The sequence below is a fragment of the Vanacampus margaritifer genome, chromosome 6, assembly GCF_051991255.1.
Source record: "Vanacampus margaritifer isolate UIUO_Vmar chromosome 6, RoL_Vmar_1.0, whole genome shotgun sequence".
In the NCBI taxonomy this organism is placed as follows: domain Eukaryota; kingdom Metazoa; phylum Chordata; class Actinopteri; order Syngnathiformes; family Syngnathidae; genus Vanacampus; species Vanacampus margaritifer.
In genome coordinates, this window is record NC_135437.1 from 2,071,172 (window position 1) to 2,098,335 (window position 27,164).

General features: G+C 41.3%; 1 protein-coding gene across 5 annotated transcripts; it reads left to right on the forward strand.

The window, feature by feature from the left end:
- The first annotated feature begins 53 nt into the window (after window positions 1-53).
- On the forward strand, window positions 54-27,162 carry adat1 (adenosine deaminase tRNA specific 1). Of its 5 annotated transcripts, none has more exons than XM_077568609.1 (10): window positions 54-232; window positions 4,427-4,495; window positions 5,142-5,196; window positions 7,004-7,134; window positions 14,422-15,088; window positions 15,345-15,490; window positions 19,392-19,491; window positions 20,840-20,926; window positions 22,653-22,697; window positions 24,079-26,867. In XM_077568609.1, the coding sequence occupies exons 2-10, from the start codon at window positions 4,483-4,485 to the stop codon at window positions 24,689-24,691; spliced, it is 1,857 nt and encodes a 618-aa protein (XP_077424735.1). In that variant the 5' UTR covers window positions 54-232; window positions 4,427-4,482; the 3' UTR covers window positions 24,692-26,867. The 5 variants fall into 5 exon arrangements, with proteins under 5 accessions (XP_077424735.1, XP_077424734.1, XP_077424736.1 ...); XM_077568608.1 differs by lacking the exon at window positions 54-232 and adding an exon at window positions 654-941; XM_077568610.1 differs by lacking the exons at window positions 54-232; window positions 24,079-26,867 and adding exons at window positions 655-941; window positions 26,875-27,162.
- Window positions 27,163-27,164: the final 2 nt, after the last annotated feature.

A 27,164-nucleotide genomic window follows, 5' to 3' on the forward strand; every position in this document is an offset into this window, starting at 1 on the left:
ATTTTTATTACAGATATAAAAAAAAATTTTCAACGGCGTCTCATGCTGTTCACAAGTCGACTCATTGACTGCTGAGGCATGGCATCCCACTCTTAAGAGTAAGAGCAGGCCTCACTCAGGTCATTGAACTTCTGGGGTGCAGAGTTTCGAGCCTCTACACGGCGACTCAGCTGATCCCACAGGTTTTCAACAGGATTCAAGTCTGGAGAAAGTGCAGGCCATTCCATTTGAGGTACAACAGTCTCCAACAGCCGTTCCCTGATGATGCCAGCTCGATGAACTGGAGCATTGTTGTTTGTGAATTTTGCCGTTAAGCTTATCGCTGGAGAGCAGCACATTGTGCAAAAAGTACTGATAGACATGTGCATTCAAAAGCTTAGAGAAGGTCACATTCTGTTCACCTGTAAAGGTTTGAATGCATTTTCGGCTCATCCTGTAATTTCACCAAATATCCCAAACCTTTTGTGAGTAGTGTATCTCGTTGCAACATGTTACCTGAAACCAATGCTGAAGGAGGAAATGTAATGAAAAGCAACTAAATAATAACATTAAAATGTTATCATCGATCATTAAAACAGACACACAATTAATTGGTAACTGTCTCTACAGTACACGTAAAGCGTTGATCTCTTTTTATTGTGAAAATCTGAACTTGGCCCGGAAGAGGTTGCGTTTTGTCTCTTTGAATAGTGGCTGCGCATGTCCAAATGATCGAGTGAAAGTAGGACAATAAATACATTTTAAAACGTATTTTCATAAAGGCCATATTAAATTTTATGTGAAACTCGCCTCACAAGCCATGGTGAACGCTGATGAAATTGCCAAGTTGTGTTATGAGCGTTTCAACGAGCTGCCACGAAGAGGAAAGCCGGAGCCAGGCAGAGAATGGACCTCACTAGCCGCTGTGGTGAAAATCACTCGATGTGCTAAATCGGATAGAGGTTTGTGTGTGCGTGTGCTTGTGATGTGCGTGTACGTTGGTCGGCAATGTACCGAGGTGAAGTTAGTTTTATGTTAGATATTTGATATTCGACAGCGGCGACGGGGAAGCCGCCTCTATGGTACGCTCTGGTATGGAGGTAAATATGGTGCAAAACTAGTAAAAAAAAAAAAATTGTACCTGTAGAAAAAAGTCTAAATTTGTATCTGTAAAAGCCTCCATAATCTGGGCTCCAGCCTCCAAGAGTGTATTGCTACAGCCTGGATATCTTAAGCAAGCTCGATAGCGGAAGCTCGGATGAATTTCAAAATAAAAGTGAGCGGAAGTGTGACCGATTTAAAAAGAAAAAAAAAAGGCTTAACGCTCATGCGTACGTCGAATAACGGAAGCTCTCGATCTTGAACGAAAGCGCCAGCAGAGAACTTAGTTAAATAACTAATATAGTCGAAATATAGTCAAACATAGATTTATATTTATATTTGAATGTGTGTATGTAAAAAAGTAAAATAAAGTCAGTTAACTTTTTGATCTAAGTCAATGTGAGTGTAACAAAATAACTTTTAAAATAACTACTGTATAGGCGATATTTAAAATAAATGTTTAAATACACAAAGGTATAGGTATGAATAAGATATAATCATGCATAAGAACATGCATGAAGATTTGATAAAATTACTTTTTTGCCTCATAAGTGAACATCATGCATTGTTCCCTTAGGCCAGTCATATTACAATCAGCTGTAAACTACAGCACATCGTTGGTTTGGAATTTGGGCAAAAGACAGTTACTTTAGCCTAAATATTCACCACCCCCACCGCCAAAATCTTGACCATTTTGACTACATTTACTGATGCCTACAACATGTAATGTCCACAGAACCTGTGGCTTTTGCCGAATGGGCGGTGCACAAAAAGTGCACAAGGAATAGTCATGGGGCGGCATGAGTCCGTGGCCTTGGTGGTAAAGTGGCTGTCTCCCATCCGTGAGGTTGATCGTTCGATCCTCACCCCTGGTGACTATGTCCAAATGTCCTTGAGCAATACACTGAACTCTGATTTGCTCCCAGTAGACCTGGCAGCAACCTGTGTGGCAGCAGCCGACCATTGCTGTGTGAATGGGTGAATGTGAGGCGTTGTTAAAGCGCTATATAAAAAAAGCAACCATTTAGCATATAAAACACATTTTTGAACCATAATCCCCCCCCGCACACACACAAACACACTACAGTCTTCTAAAAAAGATATTTTAAAGCGAGCGCTCTTCTAAATTTCTCTCCCCATTCCCTCAGTCTTTCCATGTTCTCTTCGGACATTCCCCTTTAGTTTCAAGTTGCTCACACTGGAGGGTGTGTTCACTGTCAATGAAAGAGAAATGATCTATGAATCATACATTAACTCTTTCACTGCCAGACGTTTTCAGAAACGGGTTGTCCCCACTGCCAGCCGATTTAAGCATTTTGAGTGATCTTTCAAGGTCCACAGAAAATGTTGTGTTTGGACTATGGAAACACACATACTACCAAATGAAAGATTGGACTCTCATCTTTCATCAGTTTCCAACTTATTCCGTTCTTCAGTAATCAACAATAGAAAATGGTTACTTTCACCGAAATTCTCTCTTTTGAAACAAAAAACGGAGAAAAAGAGCTTTTTGTGAAACGATGTTATTTCATGCACTCTAAGTGAATTGTACACTTCTTTTTGTCCATGAATGATGCCACAAACACCTAAATAGTGCTTTACTTCTGTAAAACGCTTTCACCAACAATGAAAAAGTGTTTTTTGATTGCAAAATACGTTTATTTCCATTCAACAGTGTAACAATTTGACAAAACAATTTCGCAAACTATTTACAAATGTGTGCAACTGTGGTACTACTTACAATTATGTGGATGTTTCAAATACAGTTTTTCCTTTTGTAACGCTCTCCTGCGTGCAAGGAGACGCCAGGACTCGCACAACAGTTTACTTTCACTTTCACATTGGTCCGTTTTGCGTGCAAACGTTACACTTTCTTGACGGCCTTTTTTTCCGGGGAATAAAAAGCAAGTAGCAGACTGTACACACGTCCTCCGATGAATATGCATTGGACTCGGGGCACTCTCCGTCGTCCGATCGAACGTCCGCCTGTGCGTGCTCGGTTGCGCTCCGCGTTACGACACCGTCATAGCCGCCGCGTCAGCGGTTCCAATTTCGCCGTCAAGCTCGGATTCACCTTCATCATCATCGAGGATGATCACCGTCGTCATCAATGTACTATTTTAGCGTTGGTCGATGCCTTTCGTCTTGTAAGTGTAGAGCTGCTTGCAAACGCTCGCCATTGCCCGTTCCCTCCTCCATCTAACGTCTTCTACTGCCGCGTCAATGCTTCTCAACCACGGAGTCACCACCCTCATCTTCATCATCGATAATGATCATCGTCGTCAACAATGTGCTTTTTCAGCGATGCTTTTGGTCTTTGAAAAAAACGTCTCGGGCGTGAGCTCCTCGCGACCGGCCGCCATTTTTCCTTTGTCTTCCATTCTCATCTCCTGCTCGACGCTCTAGCTCCGCCTCTACTGACGCCCACCTGATCTTGTCAAAAGAGAGTCATCGCTGCCCTCTAAGGGCCAAAAATAGTCCTTAGGCACAACAGACAGACTTGAAACTTTCACCAGACATGCGGAAGGGTTTCCTCTACCCGTTTCAAAAAAAAAAAAAAATCATTGGATGACGTCTTTTGACGTCATTGGCAGTGAAGCGTAGGTTTTTACTTGACGTCTTTAAACGTCAGTGGATCACGTCAGTAGTTCTAACATAGCCCCCCAAAATAATAAGAATTGTTTAGTGTTATTAACTCTACTAACTGCAGTTATATTGTTGTTCCTTTCGGTAAATGTCCTCTGCTTCACTAATTGGCACGCTGTTGACCCCAGCAATGGCGCGTATTTTTGCCTGTGAAATTCTGAGTGATTCACAATCATAATTAATGTAGGCCTATTGCTTATTGTATAAATACATTATGTGTTTACTAATCCATTCAACCTTAAATGTAATGGCCATTTGCCAATACTATGTTTTATCTCCCCCATTCAAAGCTTCCAGATTACCAGTTTCACTTTGGAGAAAAAAAACAAGATATTTTGATTAGGGCTGGGTATCGATTCAAATTTACTCAATCGATTCTATTTCGATTCACAAGAGTTCAGTTCGATTAGATTTACTAAATTTAATCCAATATTGATTAATTATGGAACATCAATTCTTCTTTTAAATAACTTCTTCCTCCGTATTTTGCTGATTCCTAAAGAGCTGTTCAAATATTTTTGCAGAACCTGCACTAAAAAAAAAGCTTGCATGTTCCCGAGGGACTTAACTTTAGATTTAACTTACTTGAATAAATAATCTTGCCTTATCTGTATCTCTTTTTGGTCTTCTCTTTTGTACATTTACAGATATGTTACACCCACTATTCATTTAATCATCTCGTGTAATCTTTATTTTTCAGTTGAAAAAGAAATTGTTTCCCTTGGAACTGGGACAAAGTGTATTGGACAGAATGCCATGAGTCCCAAAGGTGTGTAGGATGGTTTTAGTTTCTTCTTTTTTCTTGTGTTTTGCTTAAAGCCACCCTCTAGGGCAAAGGTGGGCATCGAGGGCCACAGTCCTGCAGGTTTTGCAGGTTGCCTTTCTCCAACACAGCTGATATATGATCAGCTCATCAGCAAGCTCTGCATAAGCCTGATAATGAGCCTGTTGATTGGAATCAGCTTGCGTTGGAAGTGAGAAACCTCCAAAACCTGCAGGACTACGGCCCTCGAGGACCGAGATTGCCCACCTCTGCTCTAGGGGCATAAGCCTGTGTGCACTCTATTTAATACTAAACATAACCAAGTACCACTGATTGTCACACCCACCTAAGTGCTCATGATGGCCCCAAAGTAAATGGTGACGGTTGGTTCAGCATGGGCATCTGGCATAAAACACAAGAGACTTCTCTAGCGATCATCATTTCATGCTTGTGTTGACCCAGTTGGAAATGGCCCTCAATCAAAACAAGTTTAACACCCCTGCTTTCTGGTATTATGTGTTTTAACAATTGGAAAGAGTTCTGGTATTTTACTGGTTGTGGTCTAAAAGTAGCTAAGGTGTCGTTTAAATATATGCTGTAGTTCTGTCTTTAAATCATTTTTCCTGTGATAGTTTGTTTCTACTCTGTTTAGGTGATGTGCTCAATGACAGCCATGCGGAAGTCATTGCCAGAAGAGGGTGTCTCAGGTACGTACTATACACACAATGTGTATTTCAGATATTAAGATTAGGACATTTTAGGTGTCAAATGCACAACTGCACAAGTTACTGTAGAAATTGTGTTCTCAAAGGTTATAGTACTGTCTATCATCTTAGTTTTTTTCCACGTCTTTTTATTGGGATTTTGCAATCTATGTACTTTACATACATTCAACACGTATACGATAGCAGCACTTACAGTGCCTTGCAAAGTATCAGCCCCCTCCTTGAATCCTTTGTCATTTTGCCACATTTTAAACAAAGTTGTAACATTGAATTTTTTGGGTGAATAATCAACACCAAGTGGGACACAATCGTTAAATGGAATGGAATTTATACAATATATTAACCTTTTTTTTTCTTCCAAATAGATATCTGAAAAGTAGGGTGTACTCTAAATTTTTCGGGTAAAAAATAACCCGGGAACAAGATCCCGGATACAAGCGGCCGAAATTAGTTTCCTCCGCAGGGTAGCCGGGCTCTCCCTTAGAGATAGGGTGAGAAGCTCGGTCATCCGGGAGGGACTCAGCGTCGAGCCGCTACTCCTCCACGTTGAGAGGAACCCGTTGAGGTGGCTCGGGCATCTGGTTCGGATGCCTTCTGGACGCCTCCCCGGGGAGGTGTTCCGGGCATGTCCTACCGGCGGGAGGCCTCGGGGACGACCCAGGACATGCTGGAGAGACTATGTCTCTCGGCTGGCCTGGGAACGCCTTGGGATCCCGTCGGATGAGCTGGCTGAAGTGGCTGGGGAGAGGGAAGTCTGGGCTTCCCTGCTAAAGCTGCTGCCCCCACGACCCGACCCCGGATAAGCGGAATTGAAGACGGAACGGAAAAATAACCCAATTATGCGTCAAAAATTGACCGATTCTTTACTCGGCTCAATTTTACCCAATTTTGGTTCAAAACTTGGGTAATTTTGTATAAAACAATCCCAAAAGTTGGTTCAGATCCTTTATGGCTCAGTCCATTATGATCATCCAATGTGATAAATAGAGTACACCTGTGTCTAATCTAGTCTCGGTATAAATGCACCTGCTCTGTGATGGTCGCAGAGGTCTGTTAAAAGAATATTGAGGCTCAAACAGCATCATTAAGACCAATGAACACACCAGGCAGATTCAGGATAAAGTTGCGGAAAAGCAGCTTTTAACATCTTGCAGAGCACTGTTCAATCAATCATCCATCCATCCATCCATCCACTCATACATTCATTCATTTTCTGCCGCGTATCCAAGGTTGGGCCGCGAGGGTATCAGCAGGGAAGCCCAGACTTCCCTCTACCCAGCCACTTCGTCTAGCTCCACCGGGGGGATCCCAAGTTGTTCATAGGCCATCCGAGAGACTGATCTGGCTGCTTCAATTTGTGGCACAAACGGGAGAAAGAGGCTTTCCATTGCCCCTTTTTACATGAAGCCATGCCCAGCGCCATTTGTTTTTCACACTGTTTTTGCAGTAAATATGTGTTCTCACCGTGTTGAATGATTTTCCCTTCCATCTTTTAAGATGTGCGCGTCGTGTACGTATCTGGATTTGTCATTGCGCTGTTTCAATACAAGACCCGCCCTACTCTGCTTCTGATTGGCTAGCGGCTTTTAATTTGACTTAAACTATTGGTAAATTACTTGTTATTCTTTTGGTGGATTAAATTTTAAGATTCGCTTGGACACATTTAAGCATGACACACATATATACAAATATTTTACGCCGGAAATTCGGCACCATGCCTGAGTACTTTAAGCCCTGTATCAATGATTTGTGTTGATTGAGTGTAAGATTTTTGTATGTTTATTTGTAGGTATCTAACCCAGGAGTTGCACAGAGCTGTGAGCGGAAGGGGAAGCTCTGTGTTTTGTCAAACAGTGCATCAAGGGAAATGGAGGCTTCAGCCAGGAATTTCCTTCCTCTTCTTCACCAGTCATACACCGTGTAAGTTTCTGCTTGACAGTTTGGAATGCCCGATTTCAAATTTTTGAAGTATAATGTAGTTTGTGTGGAGGAATGTGTGTGTTTTTTTTGGGGCGTATGTGATTATTCTGGTTTATTGGTCAATTTTGCAAACAGTATTATCATCTTTAATGTTGTTACGTTCTTTAGCATTGACCAAATTCTTAAACTGTACATCCGCTCCGTCCATTCTGAGAAAAGAAATATGCATGCGCTGTCTGCGCTTTTCGACAGGCGACAATGTCATTGGGTGGTCACCTGCATGCACTGTTGTGTCACAACTTGTCACAATAAAGGTGTTCTCACAGCTGGTATATGTATTTACTTTTATTTTGTAGGTGCCGCATGAAGTGTTAATTTAATCATGTAGTGTGAGACAGGACAAGCGTTGAAACTTAGCGTTGCCTGTGTCCAAAGCTACCACCTGGGCTGGAAGCTCATTTGAAAGGTTCCGCGTTGGTAAACATCGACAGGCCTGAAAATTCTGCACCTTTTGGCGAAATACGCCGTTTAGATACCACAATATGTGACCTACGTGAATCGTGGAGAAGCGATGAGAATGTGGGAATGTCTGGTGACGCTATCTTCCAGGCTAATATAAGTCAAGTGTTAACCCTCCTGTCACAAACCACCTACAGTATAGTTTTGATATTTAAACACCACATTACAAAAACTGCCAAATTTGTCACTGGGATAGACGTGTTTTGTTTTTTCTGTTGCTTGACGTCAGGCACTGTCATCGTGTAGTTTCATAATTACTATGTGGGTGCGTGCGTGCGTGCGTTCGTTCGTGTGTGTGTGTTTGTGTGTGTGCGTGTCTGTGAGGCTTCTTTTTTTCCTTTTGGCTTTTGCCTTCAGGGGACGCCACAGCGAATCAGTTGCCTCCATCTAACCCTGTCCTCTGCATCCTCTGCTCTCACACCAACTACCTTCATGTCCTCTTTAACTACATCCATAAACCTCCTCTTTGGTCTTGCTCTAGACCTCCTGCCTGGCATTTGCCTGGTATTTGGAAACTCGGCATCCTTCTGCTAATAAACTCACTATCTCTCCTCTGGACATGTCCAAACCATCTCAGTCTGGCTTCTCTGACTTTATCTCCAAAGCCTCTAACATGTGCTGTCCCTCTGATGTACTCATTTCTGATTCTATCCATCCTGGTCACTCTCAAAGAGAACATCAGTAGCTTAATCTCTGCCACCACCAGCTCTGCCTTCCTGTCTTTTTCTCAGTGGCACTGTCTCCAGACCAAACAACATTGCTGGTCTCACCACAGTTTTATAAACCTTTCCTTTCATTTTAGCTGAAACTTTTCTATCAGACCAGACACTTTTCTCCACCCGTTCCGGCCTGCCTGCACACGCTTCTTCACTTCTTTTCCTCAATCTCCATTGATTTGATTTGATTGATTGATTTGTTTCAGGGACAGTACATATTAATAAACATTTCAGTAAATATGTCAGAATTATCCAAAAGGCTATTTTTCATCTGCAGTCCCGAGACAGATCGTAAATGGCACCCTAGTAAAATTAAAATAAAATACACAACAATAACAATACATTCATGAAAATACTATTAAAATGTTAAAATTAAATTTTTATAACAAAAACAATACATTTACTAAAATTTACATTAAAACCAACCAGGGATAAACAAATACAAGAAGCATCAGTGTTGACATTTCTTATCAGTTTATCAGTTAACCATTTTTTAAGTTCGAGCTTAAATGTAATGTATGTGTCTAGATTTCTGATGTGAACAAGAGTGAGATTCCACTCGGTAGCAGCCCGGACAGAGAAAGCAGTTCGACCAAAAGCACTTTTCCGAAAGGGAACAATACAGTACAGTCTCCCCTTGCTGGACATCTGCTTCTCCTATGGTCAGTTGTTCGGATGTTAATAAAATGGCGGAGAGGACGGGATGATAGACTATTAATGATTTTGTAGATAAGACATAGATATGAATATTTGACCATGTTTTCCCAGGTGAGTAACTTATATTTTCTCAAAGTTTACAAAAAAATTCTCTGCAGAGGGAGGTCTATAAATTACAACAAGGACAAATTACATTTGTGGTGATAGAAAGATATAGAGACCCAAGCACTCTAAATTAATGCAATTTGACCATTGGATTTTGTGGCACTGTAATGTGCTTTTTATATAAACCATTACACCACCACCCCCTTTTTGAGCTCTCTCTGTCTTTCCTGTAGAGATTGTAACTAGGAATAGTCAGAGCTGCTGATGGAGCATTTTGATTAAGCCAAGATTCAAATAAGTATACAAAGTCCAGATTTTAGTCCAGAAGCAGATGATATATTTGCTCACTTTTAGAGAAAATGCTTCTAATGTTTAAGTGGCCACCTAGAATATTTTTTGGTTTGGGCTTAGGGTCCCACACCGTTCGCGATCCCTGGATTCAGCAGTTTCCTATTTAAATTCCGAGTTGCTATGGGGATGCGTAAAGTAAAGTGAGCTCAGAATCCTGGGGTACATCTTGGCCAACATGCACTCCAGGCGCTACTGGAACACAGGGTCCGCCCGACACCCCTGCAAAGCCATTGCTCCGTAGGGTTGCTCTCTGCGATATGCCGAGAACACGCCGCACGCCGCCAAGGTCGACACCAGGAACACCACACGCTCCACAGCCCGCAACAGCATGAGACATCCGCAGATTAGCTACTCCCGCCACAGCGCCAACACAGCTCCACAGCGTCCCATCCACAGCAACGCCAAGGGAAGACGACGGACAGGAGAGGTTAGGACGTGCAGGGTTAGACGGTAGCGCATTATTCAATACCTGTAGGACGGCAGTAGTGCGCTCCTCCACAGGCTTCTCTGCTGAAACGTGATGTGGCCCTGGGCACGGATAAATGTCGCCAGATAGTATCAAACAGATGATGTGATGATCCGCATTTGTCCATTGAAGGCATAAGGTCGTCTTAGTTTGCTTCCGTCTTTGAATGTACAGTCAATGATAGGTGAATGTCATGGCCAGAAAATGTTTGCCATAGCCAATGCTGGGCTTGGCGTTGTTTGCTTGTGTATAGATTAACTTAATTCCATTTAAGTACTTGTTACCGTAAAGAAAGAGTTGTGACTTAATGTCAACATACTTATTTTCAAAATCATCTTTAGAAGGTATGAAATCAACACACAAGGTGTACAGTACGTGAGCTGCAGCCACACCTGCGCCACCTGCGGCCAGCTCGCTATTGCTCTGGACTGTTGACCCTAAATACTTTAACTCCTCCACCTTCTTGGTCTCTTCTCCCTGTAACCTCACTCTTCCACTTTGGTCCCTCCCATTCACACACAGATACTGTCTTGCTACGGCTAACCTTCATTCCCCACCTTTCCAGGGCAAACCTCCACGCCTCTAGCTTCTCCTCCACCTGTTCCCTGCTCTCACTACAGATCACAATGTCATCAGCAAACATCATTCCTGTCTAACCTCGTCTGTCATCCTGTCCAATACCATAGCAAACAAAAAGGGGCTCAGAGCTGATCCCTGATGAAGCCCCCCCCCCCCGCGACTTCCTTATACAAAACTACAGTTCCTCTCTGGGCACCCTGTCATAAGGTTTCTCCAGATCTACAAAGACACAATGCAGCTCCTTCTGACCTTCTCTGTACTTCTCAATCAACATCCTCAAAGCAAATACTGCATCTTTGGTACTCTTTTTTTTTTTTTTTTTTTTGTGGCATGAAACCATGCTGCTGCTCACAAATGTTCACCTCTGCCCTCACTCTAGCTTCAACTACTCTTTCCCGTAGCTTCATTGTGTGACTCATCAGCTTTATTCCTCTGTAGTTGCCACAACTCTGCACGTCTCCCTTGTTTTTAAAAATGGGCACCAGCACACTTCTCCTCCATTCCTCAAGCATCTTCTCACTAAGAACAACCCAGTCAAAAATTCTACTGCTACATTTCCTGGACACTTCCATACCTCCACAGGTATATCATCAGGACCAAGTGCCTTTCCACTCTTCATTCTCTTCAATGCCCTTCTCACTTCATCCTTACTCATCTTTGCTACTTCCTGATCCACAACAGTCACCTCTTCTATTCTTTGTTCTCTCTTATTTTCCTCATTCATCAACTCTTCAAAGTACTATTTCCATCTTCCCATCACACTACTGGTATCTGCCAACACACTTCCATCCCTATCTTTTATTACCCTATCCTGTTGCACATGCTTCCCATCTCTGCCTCTTTGTCTTGCCAACTTGTATAGATGAATATCTCCCTCCTTACTTCAAACCTAGAATACAAGTAATCGTAAACCCCTTGTTTGGCCTTTGCCACTTCTACTTTCACCTTATGCTGCATTTCACCACCTCCTCATCTCACCACCAAGTCTTATCTAATTTCCTTCCAGATGACACACCAAGGACTCTTCTACCTGTCTTCCTGATCACATTTGCTGTAGTTGTCCAGTCATATGGAAGTACCTCCTGACCATCCAGTCCCTGTCTCAACTCCTTCTTGAAAGTCATACAACACTTCCTTTTTCAGCTCCCACCATTTCGTCATCCTACACACTACCATCCTATGCTGTCTGGCTACACTCTCACCTACCACTACTTTGCAGTCGCTGATCTCCTTCAGATTACACAGTCTACACAAGATGTAGTCTACCTGTGTACTCCTACCTCCACTCTTGTAGGTCAACATCTGTTACTGCCTCTTCTGGAAGAAAGTATTTACGACAGTCATTTATATTCTTTTTGCAAAGTCAACCACCATCTGTCTTTCTGCATTCCTCTCCTGGATACCAGACTTGCCCATCACCTCCTCATCACCTCTGTTTCTTACACCAACATGTCCATTGAAGTCCGCACCAATGACAACTCTTTCACTTCTAGGGATGCTCTGCATCATTTCATCAAGGTCCAACCAAAAGTTCTCCTTCTCTTCCAGCTCACATCCTACCTGTGGCGCATACCCACTAACAACATTGATCATCACACCTTGGATTCCTAGCTTCATGCTTATCACTCTATCTTACACTCTTTTTACCTCCAGGACGTTCCTAACAAACACCTCCTTCATGATAACTCTTACTCAATTTCTCTTCCTGTCTACACCATGATAAAATAACTTGAACTATGCTCCTAAACTTCTAGCCTTGCTCCATTTCCACCTTGTCTCCTGAACACACAGTATGTCCACCTTCCTCCTCTGCATCATGTCAACCAGCTCTCTACCTTTTCCTGTCATAGTTCCAACATTCAAATTCCCTACTCTCAGTCATAGACTCTTGGTGTTCCTCTTCTCTTTTTCCCTATGAACACACCTTCCTCCTCTCCTTCTTTGACCAACAGTAGTCCAGTTTCCACCGGCACCCTGTAGGTCAACAGCACTGGTGGCAGTCGTTAACCCGGGCCTCGATAGATCTGGTTTGCAAGTCATATATTTGATTTGCATGTTTGATTTGGCCAAAGTTGTACGTCGGATGCCCTTCCTGACACAACCCTCTGTATTTATCCGGCTTGGGACCGGCACATGAAGACACTGGCTTGTGCCCCCTTGCTGTGAAGCTACCGCTGCAAATATTACTTATGTCGATGTCTGTGTGTCTATATGTAGCTGTCTGTCTATGTGAGGTGACCAGTGTGACAATCAGTGGTACTTTTGAACTTTTCCTCCATGAAACTAGCAATTGTTTCAATCAATCAATGCATTCTTCCAGCTTTTTATGTCTGTCTTTTGATAAATATACAATATAAAAATTTCAATTTACGCATGGATTTTTGCTATTTGCAGTCCTATCCTATCCAAATAGCGGGGTCCACTGTATCCAAAATATATTGTAGTGATCTTTTTCTATTTTGTCCTCATTAGCCTATTTGGAATTGAATTAATCCAAAAGTAATAAATATTACTCAAGTTGCATTTTTTAAATGTTACGGTATTTGGATTACATTACTAATTAGATTTTATCAGGTAACTAGAAATATATTTGAGAAAGTAACCCTTCTACCCTGTTTTATCAAATTGAAGTGTTAAAGTGTGAAATATTCCAAGGGAGCATGCCCCCAGACACCTTTAGAGGGGTTCTCACCCCTGATATGTTTTCATGCCAGGAATGCACATGATCACACACTACAAATACTGTAATGCCAAGTTGTTTATTGCTGGCTGGTGTCGGGCGGAATCCTTGTATCTCCAAAATCAGCACTTTTCAGGAGTTCCAAACACCAACATGTTTGTTAATGTTCAACCATTAACATTGCATTGTCGGCGAGACATTTTCAACAATTTCAAATGATCAGTAATTTGTAAAAATAACACACATTTGAAATTTGCCAAATTTTGACATCGATCTAGTTGGAAGTTCCTTCAAAATATTATATGTTGAGTTTTTGCTTCATATTCATATTTACATGTCAAAATCTTTTTGATCTACGGCAAAAAATTAAGGAATTTTCCTTATTCTTAAAAGAAATACTTGAGGGGAGTATGATTGTACAACAATTAATTATCAGTTAAAATAGTCATTGTTTTTCATCTAAAAATTATGAAGATATTTAGGTAGGGTGTTTGGCGATAAATTTTTTTTTATCGTAATTTGCATGACTTTAATAGTTAACTCATAATTAATCGCACATTTTATATCTGTTCTAAATGTACAATAAATGTTTTTCCAAGTTTTAATACTCTTGTTAACATTAAATTGGGAAAAAATGATTAACTAGCAGAATTATGGCTGTATTTTTTAGTCATTGGTACAGTGATTTCATAATAATTCATATAATTGAGTTAAAATTAAAAAGATGTACTGTACTGTAAAAAATGAGTGTGATACTGATTTGTGTTGAGGTCATTTTTTTCTGCCACTAGATGGCATAATTGCATTTGTAAGACGTTGGTGACAGGTCAGTGCATTTTTTTCAGATTAAGAGCTATCTAATCTTTAACGTGAAGTAACTTGTGAAATTAAACATTTTTCAAATACAACTTGACCCCAGTCTGCACAAATATATGCATTATTATTTAATTTAATACTGCTAAATGTTGACGTTGACGTGTCTACTGTGTTGCAACTGGAATTCCCCCAGTACAGGTTTTTCAAGTAAGGAGTGGTCATTAATCGCGCATTAAAAAAATTTGTGGCGTTAAAGAACTTTAACTCAAAATTAACACTCCTTTTGACACCCTTAATATCCATCACAATTTTCACAATTAATATGCCATGTACTGTAATCACATTTAAAAACAGGGACACGCTCTCATCAAAATTTGTGTGTAACTCTTGTTCACTAGGTGGTGACGCATCTATAATCCCCATGAATGGTATGCAGCTTCAAGCGTGTCCTGTCATATCTCTGAAAAATGACAAAGAGACTGTTGGAGGAAGCCTGAAAAGAAAAGCAGAAGCACCTATTCTATGGCAAAACTCCAAGCTGTCCTCTCTTGAAGAAAATTCCCTCAAAGAGACAAATCTAGAGAATATTGATGAATTAAAACAGACTTTTTCCTTGCCTTCGTCCTCACCTACACATAATGATGAGCCTTCACAGAGCCCATCTGCAAAAACACATCTTGGGACTATCTCACATGCTTCAACTTCAGCAGAGCTGATTTTCAAAACCAGTGCTTCTTCAAACGTTAGCCCCATCATCTGTGCTGGGCTGAACTCACAGGTCCATGATGTTTTCAGAACAGGAGCCAAGTCTGTACTAGGTGGCCAAGCTGACCCTCTTCACCCGGGGATGGGCTACCATAGCATGGGGTTACTGCGGGTCAAGCCTGGTCGAGGAGAGTCAACTCTGTCTCTTTCGTGCAGTGATAAAATGGCTCGCTGGGGGGTGCTGGGCTTCCAGGGTGCACTTTTGTCCCACTACCTACAGGAGGCGCTCTACTTCAGCGCTGTAGTGGTAGGAATGTGCCCCTTTAGCCATGAAGCCATGCAAAGAGCTTTGATCACAAGGTGAGGCTTACTATAGGGTAAAGATACCCATTACTCTAGTCATTTTCTCATCAGTGTTTACAGTAGACCCAACAGTCACCCTGATTTTTTTAATATCATATGGAAACATGATTTACTATTCTCTACATTTTTGAAGAGCTCTGCACCTGTACAAATAGAGTAATTCTGGTTTCTGTGTAGAATTTATAGAACAATGTATGTTGATGTTTGTGCTCACAGTAATATTCACAAAGTCTGTTTGACCTGTTCTGTTCAGATGCTCTCATGTATCAGATCTCCCTGCTGGTTTCTCAGTGTCTCAACCAGTTTTTCTCCAATCAAAATTGGAGTTTCCATTCAGCCGGGCCCAGACTGAGCTCCAACACAAGGCTGGACAAGGATGCATCACACCCTGTGGGGCAGGTAGTATGGTCAAGTAATCATACGATGTGTGTCTGAAAAGTTCCTGGGGCCTCATTTATAAAACTGTATGAGAACCTGCGTACAAAAGTACTTACGAACGAAACCCAAACCTCATGCACGCAGAAAAAAATTTGATTTATAAAACCATGCGTAGTCACACATATGCACACCTGCACGCAATTCCCTTTTATAAATGCCAAACGATCCCAACCGGTATGCGCAGCAGATTCCACGGCGTTTCCTGCCCCAACTCCACCTATTTCACCCCATATTTGGCAATGCAAATCAACTAATATGCGTATTTATAATCAGCACGTGATGGCGACCACCAAATCAAAACAATTTGGGCAATAAAGAAGGCTAATTTCACCATGATGTACATAGAATTTTTCTGTGAACAATATATAAAAAAAAAAGATTAAAAAAAAGATGTACATTGAAACCCTTATTGGAGAGGTCACGGAAGGCCGTGTTGTTTGGGAGCATCGCCAATAAAAGCAAGCAGAACGAGTTGCAATTAATGCCGCCGCAAGGCGTACAGTGGCAGATTAAAAAAGAAAAAGAAAAAAAACAATAATAATAATAATTAATGATAATAATAATAATAATAATAATTTGGTCTGATCCAAATGGTGTGAGTATAAAGAAAATAATTTGACCAATTGTATTGTCTCTACTCTATGCACTAGGAAAATTGTCTCGAAAAATTAGACGATCAATAGGATGCCTTATAATTAACAAATAATGTTATTATTAGTATCTATTAATATTCCCAATGTGGTGCTTATGGATCTTCATCCAGCATCACGGCTGTGTGGATCACATTGTGAACGTTTTATGATTTTATTGACATTCATGTTTCTTTCTTTCTTTATTTATTTATCTATTTGCATGACAAAAACCTATACAGGGAGTCTTCGAGTTAAGTCGTACGCGACCTACAGTATGTCGTTTCAACTTTAAGGCGCCCGTGCCTCGTCCGTAGCACCTTCTTTTTCATTAATTTCCCACAGTAATCACGCCATTTTAAAGTTTTTTAAAGTTGTGTTGTGGTTACCTCCAGCAACGGACATAATCAGCCAGTAGACTCGCCATCAGGTGCGTCATATTTCCGTGTTTAAGTTTGAATTAGTTTCACTCTGCCGTCCATCAGCAATGAATGTCCGTGCGGAAACACAAAAATTGGTTCCGGCCTTTCCGGGTCGCGCAAATATATATTTTTAAATTACTGTACAGTAAGTAAGTATTTTGATGTAAATATCAACTTTAACTGTGAAATTCGATTTAAGTCAAAATATGGGTTACATCACCAGCGTAGGAATGTAACTCTGACGTAACTCGAGGACTTCCTGTAATTATATCAAGCTCCATAGCAAAGATTCTTGTACCAGACTGTATTTTTCTAGCTATTTTTTTATCCTTATTGTCTTGTATCAAAATAGTTTTATTTAGCCTTTAATGGCATTTGTAGCGGTGGGTGGGTGAAATTGCTGCGCGGCGCGATGATGTGATGCGTGCAGTATGTGTCCACATTAGTTGTCATTAATATGATTTGTTGCATGAGGCTTTTTCAAGATAGGTGATCAATGAGAGAAGGCGGCCATTTAGAATGTTTAAGTTCATTCGCATGATTTCTGCCCCGCTGCGTGTTTCTGACATCGGAGCAAGTCTGGAGCAAAACAAACATTAATGTGACCTAACATCCAGCTTACATGGTGTTTGGGGAATCGAAATGCACCACAAAGCTGTTTTGTCACTTTTTTCCCATGTCTTCAGAAGGTAGGTCCAGTCTTGTCTAGCCGCGCGTTAAGTTTCACGTTCAGTTTGTTTTCTATAAATACCACCTTTGGCGCAGAAATGTTCGTACGTAGAGTTTTGGCCTCATTTTAATCGTATGCAAGCTTTATAAATGAAGCCCCAGGACTGGTGTAATAAAATCCAAGATAATAACTTGAAGTAATCTCCCTGGAGTCGTAAGCACACTATCCCAGCCTTCTCTCTCACTCCTTCATGCACTCCTGGATCTTTTTTTTTTTTTTCGAGATCCTCCACAGCTTTGTCCATCTTTGATTTCAAAATGTGTCCTTTTGATGACACCCTTGGTCTTAAGAAATTAGAGGCATGGCAATGTTCTTTTCGACCAGGATCTGTTGTATGCATAGATGCATATGTATTGTCCTGCCACAACACGCTTTAGGATCTCTTTCTAGACGTGCTGGTTGATAATCTGGCCCACACTGATAGGGAAAATCCGTCGTGGAACTTTTCTGACACACTTTTTACACATGTGGCCAAACGTAACGTGTGATGGTTTGGGCCAACTACAGCCATGGATGGGTGCTACTGGATAGCCAAGCAAGGAGCAAAAATGGGCTGAACGTCCACATGTACTCACTGTTGAAAGACAAAAAAAAAAGAAGTTTTTAGCTAGGGATGGATATCGCTTCTAATTTCCTCAATCGATTCGATTTCGATTCACAAGAGTTCAGTTCTATTCGATTTCGATAACCCCCCCCCCACCCCATCCCCCCACCCCGATTCGATCCAAATTCACTTTGATCCAATATCGATTAATTATGGTACATAAATTCTTCTTAAATATCAAGAACATGATTCTCCACAAATATTAAATTCTGAAGTACATTTTGCGGAGGCAGAACATGATCACATGATTTAGTTTATTAATGAGAGCAACACGTGTTATGATCATTTAGGTGTTACACCTGTGGCTTTAACAGAGATTTGAGAGTGCCCATGGACACCTGTAGCAACCTAGCTCTGCTACACAGTCCAAATAGCTCCTCCACGCTAACATTCTGCCCCTTAAACATTGTGTGTTTCAGTTACAGTGTAGTACAGTGCATTTCTATTGGGTAATTTTGACGTGGATGTTTCTGCTGCGCCTGACTGCAAAACCCTTAGTAGAGGCTTTCCTCTAGTTGTTGAAAGCCTTGACTTGATCGAGTGTTAAAAAAAAATTGTGCCGTTAAAGGAACTTTAAATTAACACAATATTAACGCGCTAATTTTGACACTCTTAATATACAGCCATTCCCACACCATGTTAATACTTGAATGGGCTGCCCAAGTAAACTTGCCGCCGACATATTTTAAAACAATAAGGAGCACTTAAATTGTATTGTGTGTGCACTGAGTTCCGGAGACGTTTTCCTTCCAGCCAAACTTCGGGGCCAATGTTGCTGCGCCAATGCACGTTTCTGATTGGTGGTCTGGTTCACGCTCGTTTTTGGTTGGCTGCTGGCCTGTGTGGGGACTGCGGAGGGGCGGGGGATGGGGGTGGCCGGGAAGGCAGAAAAGAGTTGTCGCTGTATGTATTAAAATGTGGACATGGAACGAGAAAGTGAATAAAAATAGATCAAGAAACGACAGACTGCAGTGTGACCTCCTGTCTCCTGTAGTTCATTTTGTTAACCCCGTTTGAACCCCACCCATTTGGTGATGTGTAGCGACCGGGCACTGTCTACGGAGACTACTCGAACTCCGGCGGAAATCCGTAAATGGCATCAGCTTTAAGTCGAGACTTGCTTACAAGGCACAATTTATTTATGTATTTATTTATTTATTATATCTGAAAGAGCTCAGTATTGTTCATTCGGTTAGATTCGACATGTCATCATCATTGCTCTCTTTTTTTCTCTTTTTCTTTTTTTTGTATGTGTGTGAGCACAAACACACACACACGCACGCACATATGCACACATCTTCAACTATTGTGCTTTTTACTATCATGTACTTGCGCTTCTGAGAGTTGTCTACTGCCTCACATCTAATTTGAGATATATTAATTATTTTGTGGTGAAAGTGAGTGAGGAGGGGTGAGGAGGATGTAGCGCAATTATATCTTCCCTGCCATCTATCGATTGAATGTTTATGGGTTTCAGCTGTCAGCTGGTGTAAAGTGCCTGAGCAGCCACTTGATGTCACTGCCAGCGGCTTCAAACAAGGAGCGACCAAGAAGACCCTGGGCACAGCAAAAGCAAGGTAATCATACAGTATTCTCATAATAAAAATAAAAACAATTGAAAAACTTTTTTTTTTTTTTTACTGCAGATCTTCTGTTTAAAGTATTGGATATTGTACTGTATCTTCTTTTCCTTTCGCCTATTCCCTTCAAGGGTCACCTCAGCAAATCAGTTGCCGCCATCTAACCCTGTCATCTGCATCCTCTGCTCTCACACCAACTACCTTCATGTCCTCTTTAACTACATGCATAAACCTCCTCTTTGGTCTTCCTCTAGACCTTCTGCCTGGCATTTTGGAAACTCAGCATCCTTCTGCCAATATACTGTCGCTCCTCTGGGCATGTCCAAACCATCTCAGTCTGGCCTCTCTGACTGTATCTACAAATCCTCTAACATGTGCTGTCCCTCTGATGTACTCATTCTTGATTCTACCCATGCTGGTCACTCCCAAAGAGAACCTCAGCATCTTCATCTCTGCCACCTCCAGCTCTGCCTCCTGTCTTTTCCACGGTGACACTGTCTCCTGACCAAACAACATCGCTGGTCTCACCACAGTTTTATAAACCTTTCCTTTCATTTTAGCTGAAACTCTTCTATCACACATCACACCCAACACTTTTCTCCACCCGTTACAGCCTGCCTGTACACGCTTCATCACTTATTTTCCACACTCTCCATTGCTTTGGACTGTTGAGCCTAAATACTTAAACTTCTCTACCTTCTTGGTCTCTTCTCCCTGAAACCTCACTCTTCCACTTTGGTCCCTCCCATTCACACACAGACACTCCGTCTTGTTACCGTTATTATTGGTGTCCTATTTTGCTTGTTAGGTTTTGTTTGCACCTGTACTCGTCATCCTGTTCCCTTGTGTCATCCAATCATCTCCCCCAGCCACTTGTGTCTTGTCCAGGTGTCTCTCGTTGTCTCGTCAGTTGGCTTGTATTTAGTTCCCTGGTTTCGTTCAGTCTTGGTTGGATCATTGTCGCTGTCACCACTCCAGCGTTTTGTTGTTACTTTGAGTTTTGTCTTCTCCGAACTTTGTTGGTTTTGTTTATTTAGAGTTTTACCCAGTACCCCTGTTAGTGTTTTTGTTAAATAAATTGTGCTCAGTATAATATGCATCCCTGCCGTGGTTCTCCTGCCTCCCTGCATTTGGGTCCTCCACCCCCAGCCGTGACAGTTACGACTAACCTTCATTCCCCTCCTTACCAGGGCAAACCCCCACGCCTCTAGCTTCTCCTCCACCTGTTCCCTGCTCTCACTAAAGGTCACAATGTCATCTGCAAAGTATTATTATATATATATAATAATATATTATTGTATGTGTGTCCACCCCCTCCTCTTTCTATCTCTCTCCCTCCCTCCAGGTCTGCTCTGTGTAAACTGGAACTTTTTCAATCATTCTTGGTTCTGGTGTTGTCCACTGACGCTTCTGCTCTTCCTGACTCTCTCAGGTACCACAACAAAGGCTTTCATAACATCACAGATATTACCTTAAACCATCAATAAAGCGTCCGGATGTTAATCTGCAGTTAATCTTTCAAATTGTTCACAAACTGTGAAACAGTAATGCAGAACTAACTGACAAATGTGCCCGTTTCTTCAACAGTTCCACTCTATTGTTTTCATAAATGTACAGTTAACAATATTTTTTTTCCTTCTCAAGTGTTATTTTGTTAGAACTCACTAGTTATCAGGGTCCTCATTTATCAAGTGTGCATACTGAAAGAGGCTAATTATTTGTCCTCTTTTGCGTGTTCCAAAAAACTTGAAGACAGATTTCTTGTGAGAAATTCCTTGCAAGGATGATTTATTTCAGAGAATTCTCCGGTCACGGCAACACTCAACATCACGTAAAAGGTGGAATTAAAGAGTGCCCATGTGCCCCCTCCCTTGGGAGAGAGGGCTTTTTATAGTATCAAGTTTTGAAAGTAAAACGCCTTTTCTCCTCCTACAAAGAATGAGTAGAACAGATTGGTTCTCACTCAATATGTTACATAATATTATTTTCGTACACAGACTGCAGCTGTGTTCATTCTTTTTAGACAAAATATACTCTCAGGGTACTTTTCCCCAAAACAATATCTCACAAACAAATTGAAGCAGATTTAGAGTGGCCGTGAGTGATGATACGAACAGAGTCAGTAGTGTGTGTGTGTGGGGGTGTGTGTGTGCTCTCTCGAAGCAGAATATGTTCTCACGAACAGAATGTGTTTTCGCACAGAACACTGAGAAGGAATTTTTAGACGAAAGCAAGGTTAAGGTCAAATTATACTGAGTTCAACACTATTCCACTTGCTCTACACATCCATAAAACATTTCAACATGGTTAATATATAAAATAAAAAATTAAAAATATTAATAATGTCTAACAATACACACTGAAATGTGTGTAAATCATTCGCTATTTCCCTACTTTCCCCACGCAAAGTATGGGATTTATCAATTTGGACTTGTGCATATTGTAAATTTATGCACAGCCCTGACCATGCGTACACACTAGGGCAGGACTTGGACCAGAACAATTCTTATTATATTGTTGTGTGTGTTGTCACTTGAATGGGGAGCGCCATATGTGATGTAGGTATGTAGAGAGTGTTCCTGCGTCATGTGGAGTTTGGCGGCCACCTTCGAGCGGTACAACCGGAAGAGTATGCACGTGTAAGGAAATATTTAGCCAACTAATGAACATTAATCTGTTAAGCAGTACAGTCGATGAAGCCCATTTCAGCAGTGTATCAACGCCCGTTTAATTGCTTTGCTTGCCAGCCTCTCACTCACGTTATCATGCATGACAACAAACTAAGAGCATATATCGTTGGCGTATTTCCGTAATTCGTTGCAGTTTTATCATGTGACTAGCTTTCAATGAATTTGTACTACTATGTTGATGTTTCAAAATGTGTTTGCACAACATACATCAGTTAAAAACCTTACTTACGTCCTTGTGATTTCGTGAGACGTCATCAGGGGCGCCCCAAGTACTGTTCCAATCGGAAGTATGCATAAGCCAAGACCACACGAATCCCGGATGTTGTTCTTTTTTGCTCACTTAAACCAAGGGTCCATCGGTTATTGCTTGGTGAAGGCTTGGCTGGGAAAATATCCCAAGATGTATTTCGTACTTCAAGGAATGGCAGCATAGGACCATTACGTTTGTTCTTCTTTCATTTCCGACAGACTAGGCACGGCATGTGCTTGCTGCCCCCCACCAGCATCCCGTTTGTAAGTACAGTATTCCTCCCCTTTTGTGAGCATAAATGATAATGAATATTTAACGTGTAAAGTACAACTTTATTAAATATAGTCCTTTTTTTTTTTTTTTTTTTTTTTACACATAACTTAGTTTAACAACTGCATTTTCCAATCTTCTTCTTTTCCTTTCGGCTTTTCCCTTCATGGGTCGCCACAGCAAATCAGTTGCCTCCATCTAACCCTGTCCTCTGCATCCTCTGCTCTCACACCAACTACCTTCATGTCCTCTATAACTACATCCATAAACCTCCTCTTTGGTCTTCCTCTAGACCTCCTGGCAGGCATTTGGAAACTCAGCATCCTTCTGGCAATATACTCACTATCTCTCCTCTGGACATATCCAAACCATCTCAGTCTGGCCTCTGAGCATGTGCTGTCCCTCTGATGTACTCATTCAAGATTCTATCCATCCTGGTCACTCCCAAAGAGAACCTCAGCATCTTCATCTCTGCCACCTCCAACTCTGCCTCTTGTCTTTTCCTTAGTGGCACTGTCTGCAGACCAAACACTAGTCTCACCCCAGTTGTATAAACCTTCCCTTTCATTTTAGCTGAAACTCTTCCATCACACATCACACCTGCCACTTATCTCCACCCGTTCCAGCCTGCCTGTACACACTTTTTCCCTTCTTTTCCACACTCTCCATTGCTCTGGACTGTTGACCCTAAGTACTTAAACTTCTCCACCTTCTTGGTCTTTTCTCCCTGTAACCTCATTTTTCCACTTGGGCCGCTCTCATTCACACACAGATACTCCGTCTTGCTACGGCTAACCTTCATTCCCCTCTTTTCCAGGGCAAACCTCCACACCTCTAGCTTTTCCTCCACCTGTTCCCTGCTCTCACTACAGATCACAATGTCATCTACAAACATCATAGTACATGGAGATTCCTGTCTAACCTCGTCTGTCATCCTGTCCATCACCATAGCGAATGAGAAGGAGGGGCTCAGAGCTGATCCCTGATGTAGTCCCACTTCCACTTTGAACTCATCCGTCACACCTACAGCACACGTCACCACTGTCTTACAGTCCTCTTACATGTCCTGCACCACTTGAACATACTCTGCCATTCCAGACTTCCTCATACAAAACCACAGTTCCTCTCTGGGCACCCTGTCATAAGCTTTCTCCAGATCTACAAAGACACAATGTAGCTCCTTATGACCTTCTCTGTACTTCTCTATCAACATCCTCAAAGCAAATACTGCATTTGTGGTACTCTTTTTTTTTTTTGGGGGGGGGGGGGGTAAAACCATACTGCTCACAAATGTTAACCTCTGCCCTCAGTCTAGCTTCAACTACTCTTTTCCATAGCTTTATTGTGTGGCTCATCATTTTTATTCCTCTGTAGTTGCCACAACTCTGCACGTCTCCCATCCATCCATCCATCCACCCATCATCTACCGCTTATAAGATCTGGAACCAATTTACGCGCCACTTTGATTTTCAGGCAATTTCCTTTTCTACACCAATTGCTTCGAATCCTATCTTTCAACCATCCATGGTCGATAAGGATTTTCCTCTCTGGTCTAATGGGTGTCTGTAGACTTAGGGATCTCTACATCGACAATACTTTTGTGACTTTTGAGCAACTTGTTGACAAATTTTATATACTTTGCAATAATTTCTTTAGATTTCAGGTCCGCAGTTTTGCCTGTAGTTTGAGGACTTTTTTCCCCACTCTGCCTGATAAAATGGCATTGGACACTTTCCTAGATCCTCTTCCTTCTCTTAGAGGTGGCTTATCAATTATCTATGGTCAGATCTGTGGTCTCCGCAAAACTTCTCTGACCAGCATTAAATTGTTGTGGGAGCTGGAATTGGGCAAGGATATACCGGATACGCTCTGGGGGTCTGTACTTAAACAAGTACATGCCTCCTCAATATGTGCACGACATGCTCTTATTCAGTGCAAAATTGTCCACAGGGCTCATTGGGCTAAATACAGGTTGTCCGAAATATAGGAAAATGTCAACTCAAACTGTGCGCAGTGTAATCAATCCTCAGCCAATCACACTCACTTTCAAAAGTGTGTGGCTCACTGGTCAAATATCCTTTTGCCGCATTGTTTGGAATATCCCTAGCAGTACTAAAATTGTCCAAAATTGATCAAGACTTTTGTTACTTTATTGGCAAGACGATTGATCCTACTTCAATGGAAATCATCAACTCCTCCATCTCATGCTATGTGAGTTAAATCGGTCTTGCACTGTTTGGAGAAGATCCGATACACACTTAGGGACTCTGAATGTATTCAATGCTAGATGGAGAAATTTTCTTTCTTATGTTATGAAATTTTATTTCCCTGATATCTCTGACTAATTGGCTTGCTTTGTTCAGTTACGTGATGGCCATTTCCCCCACCGGACTAGACTGTGTTTCTGTTATTTGAGTGTATGCAGTTCTTTTTATCTGTACATAAGGCATTTTCTTTCTTTTAATTCATTTACAGTTGAGTCGCGCTGCGAGGTGTTACCTATTACCGTGGGCCTATTCACTATTTTATGATTGGATGTACACTTGAGGGGGTACTTTTTTTTTTCTGTGTGCATGTTGCTAGGGATCTCGGTTTTCCTTTTTCTATTGTCACCTAGGATGCCGCATTGAGATTGTCCACAGCCCAAAAGTGCTATGTTTATGTATCCTATGTGACTGAAAAGTTTAATAATAAAAAAATTTAAACAAAAAAAGACCGTGGCGACAGGGCTTTCGAGTCTGCTGCTCTCCGTCTGTGGAATGCTCTCCCACATCACCCCAGAGCTCCACAGACAATGGAATCTTTTATAAAAAAGACTCAAAACCTTTCTTTCTTTTCCTGGTTGATTTATATTTTGATATTTGGTCTTGACTTTTTTTTACTCTGATTTTTAATTGACTGTTTTAAATTCACTGTGTGCTTCTCTTGCTTTTATTGTTGCTTTTATTGTTGCCTGTACTGTGAACTTTAAGGAACTTTAATGTAAGGTGTGTTACAAATAAATCCGTTATTATTAAGTTAGCGAAAACTTTGTCGTACTGTGGTGACACACTGTAAACCAAGAAAACAAAGTTGTTTTTAAAGGCCTAAAAAAGTACAAAAACTCATGAAGCTCATGAGATGTTTCCTCTTGAGAAAAGACCGACAATTGTGACAAATGGCGTTTATTTTCTAGCAGTGAATGTAGCACAAACTATTTTATTTTCAAGCTATACTCATGCCCAGATAATTTATGCATATGCACAGTCGCAGATATTGCGTATGACAGATTAATTCCCAGGGCTTTTGTCTGTTACAAACTCAAGCTAAAGGACTAACCCTGCCTTCACGTGCAGTGGGAAAGATAGACCTCACCACTTAGAAACTCATAATTAAGTTCTGTTCATTTGCCATTGTTGTGGTAGAAAGAAAAGAAAAAAATGACATATGGCAACTGACGTCTTTGCTTGTAAAACCCAACAATTACGGCAAACGATGTGTTTTAAACGACAGTACGTTGAATTGTGTACGATACATAATTGTGTAGATTCTAAAACAACTTACTAGCAGTCGATAACGCCTTTATAAGTGTTAATATGTCTTACTATTTACAAATCCTTTGGTATGTTGAAAGTTTTCTCAGCTCAGAAACTCGGGTATCAAAAATAAATACCCAATTCTCCAGACATGAGACGGTGCCATAATTTCGATACTACATGAAGGCAGCATTATGCAATCAATTATTTTATGTAGCTCTTTTTTACAAAGAAGTCTCAAAGGGTTTTACAGGCCCAGAGTTGACTGAAGGGTAGTGACATCCGATGATCCAAACCCGCGACTGGGCAAGGAAAAAATCAATTTCCCATTTCGGGGAAAAAATAATTAACTTAATCAGGAGAACAAAGATGGGGGTTCTAAACATGTACGTAAAGTCATCCACATTTGCATAAATATCAGGCCTGGTAAAACAAAATGGAATATGTTAAGTTTATCGTCCAATTTTGCCATACATCCATTTGGACAGTAGACTCACAGGTTCCACAAATGTCATAGAATAAATAAGCATTGAATATGTGAACTTCGGGATATTTTCAACTGTGCAGGTTGCCCTCGTCTTGCACCTTCATAATGTCTGTGTTGATAGTCATCTGAGCTGTGGTGAATGATAATTACCTGATTATATGTCTACAGGAGGACAGATCTACACACCTACTTGGACTTCAAGGAAGCATCTGAGGCCTACCAACGAGCTTGGCAGCTACTTCGCAGTCAGGTGTTCCCTCTTTGGCCACGTAGTGACAGACACCTCCTGCTCTTCAAATATAAGCCCAATCTCCATTAAGGTTACTGGGAAATACATTTATGATAGACTTAGGTTTGTGAGGGTGTACTTCCTCCCCTCTCTTCAAAACCAGATGTTACTCAAATTGAGCCCCAATGTACCCTGTGCCTCCACCAATAAACTTTCCCCTAATCATGTC